The 12,485-nt window shown below is 39.5% G+C and overlaps 1 protein-coding gene across 1 annotated transcript in view; it reads left to right on the forward strand.

The window, feature by feature from the left end:
- Positions 1-12,485, forward strand: part of VAV3 (vav guanine nucleotide exchange factor 3) — a 417,371-nt gene that overhangs the window by 368,337 nt on the left and 36,549 nt on the right. The window contains exons 22-23 of the mRNA XM_045292020.1: positions 1,123-1,188; positions 5,424-5,458. Coding sequence (XP_045147955.1) covers positions 1,123-1,188; positions 5,424-5,458 — 101 coding nt within the window. The remainder of the gene's footprint in view (positions 1-1,122; positions 1,189-5,423; positions 5,459-12,485) is intronic.

The following is a 12,485-nucleotide window of genomic DNA, read 5'->3' on the forward strand; positions in this document are numbered from 1 at the left end:
GGTTCATCTCCTCCCTGCGAGGGAGGCATTTTCATAACCCTTTTTGTTTAAGTAAAATAATAATGCAGCATGTAATACTCGATCATAAAACTATTTACCTGTATGAGATACCAATACATAGGTAATTATTAAATTAAAAAAATGAATGGCTAAGTTCTGAACAAAAAGAAATAATCTCATAAGAACCTAGTAATTATGTATGTTGATTGCTGTGATATGTTTGGTGTATAGTTTATCTTTCTGGGAAAGGAGGAACAAAGGTATGGTGTCATGCAGTCTTTTTAAGGGGAGTTGAACCAAAGGTGTCTCCAAGAACAAATTCTTAAGGCTTTGATCCCTCCTCTCCTCCAAGGTCATAAGGGATCCTTTTCCTTGTTCAGGGCTCTATTTCTTTCTCCCAAATTTGAAAATCATCTCAACCTTACTGTGCAAAATTATGTTTCCCAATTCATTGTGTCCTCTTTAAACATTTCCATTATTAGTGTAGAAATGTTCTCATGTGTTCAGTAACAGAAGTAGTATGCCTTTAAGTTGATTTCCTAATTACGTATAAGCCTGCACAAAACCAGTATGGTTTACACTCTATTTGTATTAGCGAGGACTCCTTCTTAATGCACATGGTATACACGCTTGGTTGCCAACCAGAAGGCAGGGGATTCTAGGCACCTGAGAAGACAGGGCCAGTCATCTGAAAAATCGACCACTGAAAACTCTGTGGAATTCAGTTCTACTCTGATACACAGAGGGTCGCCGTGAGTGGGCATCGCAGCAGCTGTTTGTGTCTTAGTGACTGTAAAACTGAAGGTGGACTATTGCTACAAGCCCTGTATAGAAGTGAAGGCTGGGCAGTTACCAAAAATGAATGATAGAGTGAAAATTCAAACTTAAATTCTCATTTTCTGACCATTACCAGAAATGCCATGAAACGCTGAACAGTGTAAAAAACTGCCTGCTCCTGTTTTCCTTCCTGATCTGTGTGTGGAAAGTGAATGCTTAGGTCTAGTACAACTTGCAGGTCATTCTGCGAATCCTAAGTAACGATAATAAATAAGCATTGTTCAGGGATTTCCATTTGTGGCCGTGGTTCTCAATATTGCCTTTTTAATTTTTCTCTCAATTTAGGGTAGAAATTTTGCATCTGGAGAGGTTGGATTTTTTCCAAGTGATGCTGTCAGACCGTGCCCATGTGTAAGTGCCAGTCTTTTATTTTATGGGGTTGTGCTTTTTTTTGATGGTGTGAATAATGATACAAGAATCTATAAAGGAAGCTGGCTAGATCCCTTATTCATTTTATTAATAATTTCATGGTTTAATGTATGCCCGGTGCTATTAAATTCCAACATAAGCATGGTTCTAAGGTTTTTCTTCTTTTTTTTTAATATGTTAAGAAATGTGAAAAAGGTATAATTAGCCAAATCAATATGCCCAGAGTTTTGGAATAAAGTAAATGTAGGCTGCCAATTAGCCATTGTACAAGTTATCTTTCCTGGCTAAGGTCAGGGTGCAAGGGTCCGATCCGTGGCTGAGGCGCTGGGTTACAGAGAGATGTTCCTCTTCAGGCAGTGTGCTCAACAGCAATGAAAGTCCACACATTCTTTCATCGGTCTTCTCAGTGCATTTGCTTTGCTTTAGTATGTGATTCCTGTTTATTTAGGAACGTAGTAGAATGCTCTGAAAGCATTTAATATATTGACATGACATAAAGAGGATGAATAAATATTCACTCAGTAATAATAATGACTCAAGTAATATATGGGTGAATACAGTGTAAGACATACTTCTGGTGCTTGGTGAGATTTAGAAACCGCAGGTTAGGATAATATGATTTTGTTACCCTAAGCACCATTTGGATATTTAGGGTAGATTCTTCTACAAAGGTATTTAAGTTATTAACTCCAAGGAAATAAAATTCCTTCAGCGGACCCACGAACAGAACTCCATATTCCAGTCTGAACTGACCAATCATCCTCGCATATCTGCTTTGTCTATTTCCTGCAAAGCGCTGGCACGTAAGAAAAAGTGGGAGGAGCACAAACGAGGTGGCTGCGCTTTGGGCAGTATGATAACTGGATGATAGCAAGCCTGAATCTGTAGCGCAGGGAAGTTTGTGTAAACCCAAGATCCCTTAGTTGGGGAACTAAGAAAAACGCCCAAAGAATATAAGCTTGTCTTGTGCTAGGCTCTTGGTGGAACAGAAAACAGAGTGCAGCCTCCCTCACAGTTTCTGACCTTAATGTCAAAAACCATGCAGCTGTGGGACTGAAATTCATATTACCTGTGGGGCTGAAATCATTGTAATCTAACACACTCCTAGCGACCCTGAAGGACAGGGTAGCACTGCCCCTGTGAGCTCTGAGGCTGTGACTCTGCAGAGGGAGAAAGCCCCGTCTCCTCCTGCGGTGCATGTGGTGGTTTCAAACTGCTGATTTTGAGGTTAGCAGCCCAAGGCATACCCAGTACTCCACTTGGAACCCTTACTTATAACCTAAAAAGGCCCTTTAAAGCTACTCCACATGAACTGTGCCCTTAATATTATAATACAGAGACATGCAAAAGGCCCTCTGAATTTGAGCCACTTTGCATATAGTCCTCAAAGAATTTCACTTATAAAGCTGTAGGGGACACGATTTCACAATTTTAAATCATTAAATTCAGGAAGAAACAAACCACCTTGAACAAAGGACAGAAGAGACAATAGGATCCAAAATTAGATCTATAAAGATAGCAGATTTTAAAATGATCAGATACTAAATAAAAATTTTCATGGTTAGTTTGATTGAAAGAATATAAAAGGAATTAAGAGTCTAATAGGAGCAAGACACTATCCCAAATAGGTTATTTCAAAAGGAATCAGAACTTCTAAAAATAAAAAGATATGGAAATATTAACAGATATAGGTATCATATATACTCGTTTTAAGCCCAGTTTTTCAGCACATTTTTAATGCAGTCTTTGTGGTAAAATTAGGTGCCTCGGCTGATATTTGGGTCACTCACACTTGAGTATATATGGTGTTAATGGGTACATTACATGACCTATTGGAGTTGTGTAGAAAATTGGAAAAGAAATCAGAGGAAAATTTTCAGATGACTTCCCAGAGAGATGAGTAAATTGAGAACATAGCAGAGAAGGGCTAAGAAGGTTCCCATACATCTAATTGAAGGAGAGACTAGACATTATTATGGAGAACCAATTCAAATAAATGATGGCTGAGAACTCTTTAGGCTCTATCTAGAATTCACACTAACAACCCCAAAGAGGAAGTTCAAATTCATGAAGACAGGGCTTTCTATTCTCATAAAGGGGGCTTTCTACTCCTGTAAAGAGTTACAGTCCCAGAAACCCGCAGGGGCAATTCTGTAGGTCACTATGCGTCAGCCTCAACTCGACTGCAGGCGAGTTTGAGTTTGGTTCGGCACAGTGGTCAAGGACTGGGTTGCTAACCGAAACTGGCAATTTGAGCTGACCGGTCTCTTCACAGGAGAGCTATTTGGCAACTTGCTTCCATAAAGACTTCCAGCCTTGGAAACACTGTGGAGGTATTCGACGCAGTCCCGTTAATTGGATATATTTCAGTAAAACTGCAAGACATCAAAGTAAAAAGAGAAAGGATTAAAAATCAACCAAAGAAAAGCTAGATTACCTACAAAGGATTGGTGATTAAAGTCTCAGCTCACAACAGGAGTTAGTAGTGCAGGGGTAGGGGGAGTGAGGCTTGTAGGGGGCTGACAATGTGTTCAATTAATAGGATACAAAATGATGATCTGATGTCTAAACTCTCACCAAATTGACAAAAGTTTTAAATCTGAACTTCTCAAGCTACTTTAATCTAGGGAAGATGATCAAACTTGGAGAAAGGGCATTGTCCGAGGGGAAGGTCCTAATGGTATGCCTTCTAGCCTGAAGGCAACCACTATACAGAGGGACTGAAGATCCGATACGAAACCCACAGTCCTGCTCCTTGAAGCACCCGAGGTACAGAATTCAGGGAAACCACAGGAGTTGGAGTATCAGGCTCTTCCGACCCCTGCAGACGGACGTCATGCCTAGTAGAGCGTCAACAGACGGACGTCATGCCTAGTAGAGCGTCAACAGAGAAGAAGAAGCGCCTCCACCGGGTGGATTGGCACGGTGGCTGCAACAATTGAGCTCAATGGAACAATTGTGAGGGTGGCACAGGACCAGGCAGGGCTCTGTCCGGGTGTACATCAGGTCAGTATGCGTCAGGGGCAGCTGATGGCAGCTAACAGTAACAAAGCAGCCGGAAAGGCAGGTGAGAAATCTGAGAGAGGAAAGAGCCAGAGAAGGGTGCTATAGTGGTTAGTTATTGGGCTGCTAACCCAAAGTCAGAAGTTTGAAACTGCCCGTGCGACCTGGGAGAGCAAAGAAGCCCTGGGTGGAGTTTCAGCCTTGGAAACAGTCGGGGCACGTCTTTCTCCCCTGCCTGTACGCTGCTGTGAGTCAGAGCTGACTTGATGGCCCTGAGCCTGTTTTTGCTTTGTTTTGCGGTTGTTTCATTGTAGGGAAGCACTGTGCAGAAATTGGCTCAGGAATAACCATGCTTAAAGTATGGAAAGAGGGAGCATATAAGAGAGGAAATAGTTTTCCCATCAGATTTCAGAAAACACATGTATCTCGTCAAAAGAGAATCACTTAAAGATTGATTTCCATGTGTGAAAAACATGATATAAGAAAATTCTTGCAAGGTTTGAGTGGATATGATCTACTTTCAAAATTAATTGCTATGTATCAGGATGGTATAAGATTTTATGAAAAATTCCGAATGTAAGGCACTCGGTACGCCTAGTTTTTCTCAAGAATTTCCCATCAGCAACTCAAGAAATTTTCTTTCTTATCTACAGAGAAAATGCAATGTTTTTTCTTATGTGTGAAGTTTTATAGGAATGAGAAAAGGGAAAATATTATTTCCCACAACCTTTTCCCCTAATAAAAGGCTTTTTGAGTTTGTAGACTTCAAAATCAGAGTTTCACATTTGTTTTGTAAAGTAAAAGTCTCCACCCAGTACATGGTGTTTGGTTAATGGCTTTCTCCATGTGGTAGGAAAGCAATGTGCTATTTGGATTTCTTCACAACATTTTTGTTTTAATTTTCTGTGATAGAATTCAACTGCCTTTATAATAAATACTAAGAGCTTCCAGGTCATATTTTCCCCATGCATCTCTTTTCTTGAAGGTACAGTGCCAGTAAAAATGAATGAAAGAATGAGTTAAAGGGAAATGAATTATTTTCTACTTATCTGCATGTACTGTGAGTCACGCTGTATGAAATTGCCAGTGGATCGTTCCAGGACTGTGCTACTTACGGTTTTTATAGAGCTGACTCAGCTGAGCTGAATTAATGATTGATTTCTGAAAGCTTCCCTTAAGTAAACTTAATCAATTTTTCCCTTTTTATATCCTAGGTGCCCAAACCAGTAGATTATTCTTGCCAACCCTGGTAAGTATTAAAAATGTTTATGTAGCTAAGCTGAAATGCTATACCCTCAGCTCGAGGATGCCTTCAATGTAGGGGTAATAAACCACATGCCATTTTCACTTGTCCGGGCTAAAGGTGTTTTCAGATGTAACAAAACACTAATGATGGACTGATGTGTTACTGACCTTTCCTAATTTCTGTCAGAGTGGGGTGCATGTGTGTCGTGTGTGTGTGTGTCATGATAAATTATATGTTTGTCATAATAGCCATAGAAAGAAATAGGAAATAGGCAACTATATATCTTGTTTATTTTTTTTATAAATATAGACTTCACAAAGCAAAAGAAAAAATAAGTGTAATTTCATTGTGTATAACTAAAATTAAGTCCAAAAAGGTTTATAAAGCTTACAGCTACTTTAATGCATGTACTGTTGTACAGTGGGAGGAGCTTACATGGAGTTTCCCACCACTTGGAGGGTGGGTGGCATCAGAAATAACAGAATGAAGCAGATTTCCAGGCGTTCCAAGTATGAGAAGACAGTGATAGTTCAACTCGAAAAACATCATTAGGGGTATGATCTCTGTACCATGCTGGGCAGTATTCTTCACACTTTATTTTATTTTTTAACAATCATACAAGAAAGGTTATTATGCCCTTTTTACAGATGAGAAATTAAGGTTAAAGCCAGACAACTAGGATGTTCAGGAGGCAGCATTCAAAGTTACGCCCTCTACAGCTTATACGTGTTGCTGTTAGTCGTTGTAGATTCAGCATGGGCGCATGGCGACTCTGTGTGTTAGGAATGCCCTCCACCTTCCTCGTGACCCTTGGTGTGTTGGAGCCCAGTGCTTTGGCTCTGGGTCTTTTGTGGCAGTCCACCTCAGGGAGGGCTTCCCTCCTTTTTGCTAGCCCTCTATTTTACCCACCTCTTGGCGTAGTGGTTATAGTTTGGGCTACCACCCGGAAGGTCACCAGTTTGAAACAACCAGCTGTTCCGTGGGAGAAAGAAGGGGCATTCTCAAACTCACTTTCATCCAGTTGATGCCGACTCAGAGCCACCCTCTGTCCCTGTGAGTTATTCCCGAGTAACTGTGTGGGGAATAGAAAGCCCCATCTTCCTCTCGCAGAGTAGCTGGTAGTTACAGCCTTTATGTACTTATACCCTTTAACCACAAGGCCACCAGTTCTACTTGGGGCTTTCTACTCCTGTAAAAGTTACCGTCTCAGAACGGACCCACCTGGGCAGTGCTCCCCTATCCTGTTGGCTCGCTGTGCGTTGGCACTGACTCGATGGCAGTGAGATTGGTTGTGGAAATATAAACCATGGACCTACTTACTCTTTTACATTCATTTCTCTTAATTTTGTGTTTGACTCTTCTGAACATGACTGCAACAATTTTCATTTTCCTGATATTGATGTATACGCACACAGATGAAGAATCAGGATATGTTTGCAATGAGCCCCCAGAGAATTTAGTATACCTTCTGCTAACAAGTGTGACTAAAATCAGAGTTGTCTGATTTATAATATTTATAAATATTCTATTTCCTGTTATAACAAACCCTGGAAGAGGAGAGGTTACTTTGCAGTACATAGAAAGACATTGCCCAGGGAATAGGCTTCCTCTCATCTGAGTTGTTTTCCCTGAGTGATCACCGTCACCCTCTCTGCCTGCCTGCCTTTGCTGTCTTTCTTCCTTCCACTTCAATTCGGAGTCTGCTGGAAAAATTATAACCTCTTTCTGGTAGTTCTATAAATCTTGCTATGTTTTACCTGGATGAAGGCAAATTTGAGATCCTGAATTCTATGGAACTTAAAGGTATAATCCTCGCAGGATGCTAAGAACACCAGGCACTAGTGAAATCACGTGTGTGCAAAGATTAGCTTTCTTCTCTTTTCTTCCACCATTTTCAGCTAACTACTCATTAGAGTCAGAGGGATAATGATTTTATAGATAAATACTAAGGCTGCAAGCTGCACGGGTCTTATTAAATAAACCAGTCAAGTATTGGAGAATTATTCAGAGCACAGGACAGGGCAAAGGAGAGTAATGTTTGTACCCCTTTAAAAATCACATACTTATAAATAACAAAATCACCGTTAACATAGTGTTGTTTGTGATGATTAAAACAAAATGAAACGCAGACAAAGGAAGAACCCTGGAAATAGGAAGAAATAAGGATATTTCACACAAGAATTTTAAGACTGCTTTTTATTCCTGAGTGACCTGAACAGGCTTTTCAAACTAAGCAGGCAGTTTCATGTGAAATGCCTTCTTCTAGGGAACAAAATGATCAAATCCAACAGAAAATGGAAGCTTCAATTTTAGAAATACGAAACTGTTTAGAGAAAATTGCACTGAATGATGGCACGTGCTTCTCCAGGCACTGATCGGTGGAACACCCCCAGTATATTATCTGTTCATTATTCCCACCTCTAAAAACAGGTTGTTCCCAAAGGTGAACTTTCTCTCTTGTACAGGCCATGAAATGAAGTCGAAAATAAAGGTGATTATCTTCAATTATCTATGTTTCTGGGTGTCATGAAGGCTGAGAACTGAAAACCAGTTTAAAAGCTCTACAGCAAACAGGAGATAGCTGCCAAGTTCCTTACTCCCGGGCTATAAGAAGGCAGTCAGGCACCTGCTGCTTCAAACCCTAGCAGGGGACTCTCGATTTGGAAAACATATTACATAGAGAAATAAGCCAAGGAAATCCCAGATTGGGAGCTGGCAGGCCCAAGAGAGGAGGGGAATGTGCCATACCAAACACAGAAGCCTTTAAGGACAGTCTGTAGCCTGAATAGAAAAATCCCTCTGGCGACTCCACACAGAGCTCAGCTCAGTCCTGCACCACCGAGTGGTACACACAGGTCCCCTTGGGTTTTCAGGCAGGAATATGAAAGATGTTTTCTTAAATAAAACAAATGACCTCTTAGTTTAAAAAAAAAGCCAAACAAACAAAATAATGACAGTAACAGAAATGTCAATTCTAACATGTCAGTGCTACCTAGCCTTGGAGACCACACGCAAAAACTCCGTCAGTTCTTGGGTGTTGATTTCTTAAATATGAACAGAGAACATGGGATAACCAGACGTTTCTAGAAAGCCTTGGACTACAGACCAAATAAAATAAATGAGAAAGAGAAACCTGACGAAAGCAGAGACTTTCTGTTTTCTTAAGAGAACAGAAAAAATAAATTATATATGTATATACCCACTCATAATTTTTATCCTTAGAAATGAGAAGATTTCAATCTCATACACTTCAGCCACATCCATTGAAATGACCTGGATGTTTGTCTTATAGAAGGAGTAACCAGAATACAAATAATTAAATAAAGCTGAGTAAATCTCCCAGAAAGTCAAAGACAATGAGAAAGTGAATGAGAATGTAAAAGACGGAGAGTTGGGCAACTGGCATAAGATATAAAACAATCAAATTATAGGAGCCCTGGAAAGAGAAAACAGGACAATAATTAACGTATCTATCTATATATAATCTTAGAACTGAAAGACAATGGCTCTGAATTAAAGATTGCAGGACAAAATGGAGGTACAGTGCACAGGACATAATGAGGAGGCACATTCTCATGAAGTTTCCAATACAGAGAATCCAGGGGAAATCCGAAAATTACCAAAGAGAAAAATATTAGGTCAGATAAGAAGAGAAAATCTGGAATTGGAAATGAGAATAAAAAGGAGCAGTGCTTTAGTATTTCAGAGGAAAAATAATTTGTCATCTAGAACCCTATGCCCAGTCCCCAACTCTGGGTGGTTAGGGAGAAACTAAGACATTTTCATATCAATGTTCTCACTCTACATGACGCCAAAGGATGAACTGATAAACCAAGAAAGAGGGAGCGACAGAATCCAGGAAATGGGAGCAAACAGGAAAATCAAAGAGCCGTCCGTTCTAGACCAAAAATACAAGTTTTGAAAGTAAACAGTGTCTGTTAGATCGTGCGAGTGGAGGGAGAGCCCAAGGAGAAATTTCTCATAGAAAGAAATGAACTAGGCAGCTCACATGGCACTGGAAAATCACACAGTTGTGGTTGTATAATTCACCTGGAATCTTTGGGAACATTTTGCATAGGTCCAAAGGTGCATGAACAAACAATGTGACAGTTATTTTGGGCGGTAGATCATCTTTGAATGTGATAGCATGCCTACAGAAAGCCAGATGGTGGTTTGGCTTTTATGGAAGTTACAAACGAACAAGGCAAGATCAGCACGATGAAAACATGAATATTGGCTGAGGAATGTTTATTTATTTCTGCTATGTAAAATTTATAATAAAAATCATAGTCTAATCACACTACTTAGAAACATAAGGAGAATTCAGTGCATGTTTGAAAGTGGAATTAAAAGTGAAAACTAAAGATTTTAAACCTTTTCCTCAATACAAGTTCAAGACACTGTAGAAGTGATCATTGCAGCTATTTAGTCCGCCTCTGCATGAGGGGAAGTCCTGGGAATTTCACGGTGTCGATGCAGTCTTTTTTACATTATTGACTGGGGGGAAGTAGATGTCCTGCACAGTGTTTTTTAAGAGCAGGAAACAAAAAGAAGTCAGAAGGAGCCAAACCAGAAGTGTAAAGCGGATGCCCAATGATTCCCTTGGAAACTCTCACCGAATTGCCCTCTTTGATGAGAGGAATGAACAAGAGCGTTGTCACAGTGAAGAAGAATCCTGCTGAAGCTTTCCTTGCCTAAAACCTTGGCTAAAGTTCTCAAAATATTCTCATATAAATTATTAGTATCTGACCATCAAGAAAGTCAACATGCAAAATGCCCTGATCATTTAAAAAAAAAATCTGTTTCCATGAGCTTTGCTTTTAACTACTTGTCTTTGACTGGGCCATGACCATGACATCGATTGTGTTTTGTCTTCAGGGTCAGACTGGTAAAATCATGTTTCATTGCCTATGACAACTCTTGCAAGAAATGCTTCAGGATATGGATCTCATTTGTTTAAAATTTCCATAGAATTTCCATATGCCGCTGGTCTGGTAGTGTTGGCACCTATTGAGAAGAAAGTTTCAATGAAAATTGTGTTAGCTGAACTAGTCGAGATGTTGGTCTTGAAAATGTTTTAGGGTTTATGGAGTCTAACAATATATCTGCCATTAATTATCACTTCTTTTCAATCAGGGCACACACACACACACACACACACAAAACTAACTGTTGTGGGGTTGGTTCTGACTTATAGGGACACTATAAGGCAGGGTAGAACAGCCCATGTGGGTTTCTGAAACTGTTTATATGAGCTATTCGTGAATTAATACTCAGAAGTTTATCTGATTTATCCTAGACTGTTAATTCATAATGGGATTAGAGAGCCTGGGGCACAGACAAGATAAAGTATTTCCTTGCAAGTTGATGTGAATGGTATGCTACTTGGGACTTTGTTTTTAACATCCTCATATTTTCCATAAAACTTATGTTTTCCTTTGTCAACTGTGGATTTCTTTGGGACATTTCCCCATAAGCTTTTCATAATATACCAAGAATTTCTCCACTTTTCCACCCAAGCTTCTCCATGATTTGCTGTTTCGGCCTGCTTCAATTTTACAGAATTCATGTTTCGCTAATTGCACCTGACCAGACTGATGTCTTACCCTTAGTGCCTCCAGCGACCATAAATCCTTTTCAGGCATGTTATGGTAAACCAAACTCATGGGCACCGAATCATGGCAGTGCAAGTTTATTTTCATGCAAAAAATTTAAAATTTAAAATTTAAATTTTAGTTTTTTCATTCTACACATTTTTGAAGCTTTGAATCCTTCTCATATGCAAGTAGAAATCAGGAGAACCCCAAGTAAAACACTTGACATGGGGCTCAGTGTAAAAAGCTGGTTTGGGTGGAGTACCACTGGTTTTCTATTACAATTACTGTAGCATGAGCAGATCGTTAGACTGTGGTTACGTATATATTTGTAAAAAATCACTTCAGTAAAAGAAAGCTATATGCAAATTGTGATTAGTACCATGAAGAGATAAAAGGATGCTGTAGTGGGAATAAGGAGATGGAGCCTGCAGAGTGGAGGACAACATGCTCTAGTGGAGACGATTAGAGAATACACTGTAATCTCAAAACTCAAAGGATGGGAAGGAACATAGATTGCTGGAGGAAGTGTTTGCCTGGCAAGTGCCATCTCTGAGAAGCCTCCAAGAACAAAAAGACTTGGTTTGTTTGGGGTTTTGAAAGAAGGCTGGAGACCAGCGAAGAAGGGAGTACTAAGGGATAAAACTTAAGAGGGAGAGGGGGTCGATGATACGAAGTCCTTCCTGCTCATGAGTTTTCATAGCTACTTTAGCCTAAGCTACCATCTATATAAACTACCTTTGCTTCTTTTATTCTTGGTGGAAACCGAAAATACACTCCCTCAACAAAGTTGTGCTGCGAGCCTATCGTGTGTAGTTTAAATAAATGTTTAATGTAAATTAGCAATGGATATTTATACTGAGTCACACAACTTTATATATGAATCAGAAGTTGCTGAAGTTCAATTCATGAGTATCTTTGAAAGACCACTGATGTAAACATTAGAACATTTGTTACAGTTTGTATTGCCCAGAAGAGGCTGATGTAATTCAGTCTATACTTGATACAAAGGGTCACTAAGGAAGATACGAGCATTGAGTTTGAGCTTTCATCGTTGTTATTGTCTTAGAGTTTAGCCATGTTGAAGGCCAACACAGTCTAGGGAGAAATGAATTTTGGTTTTAAAAGTGATCTTCCTATTCAAATATAGACTTGGCTTACTACTAGAATTTTCCTAAGAAAATTTCTTGTCAAAATTGTGAAGGCTAAGAATTAGTCTTATACTCAAAAATAATTACCTTAAACTAACTTAAATAATTAATGGAATTTTCTTTAAAAGATACTCAAGTGAGATTTTATTTGATAATGTACATAGAGAAGATTAAAGTTTAGGAGATGTCTGTGAGTGAGTGAGTGAGTAGAGTGAGTGAGTGAGTGAGTAGAGTGAATGAGTAGAGTGAGTGAGTGAGTAGAGTGAATGAGTAGAGTGAGTGAGT

This window comes from Echinops telfairi, unplaced genomic scaffold, assembly GCF_000313985.2.
Source record: "Echinops telfairi isolate 266 unplaced genomic scaffold, ASM31398v2 ScPeMD7_443;HRSCAF=831, whole genome shotgun sequence".
NCBI lineage: Eukaryota > Metazoa > Chordata > Mammalia > Afrosoricida > Tenrecidae > Echinops > Echinops telfairi.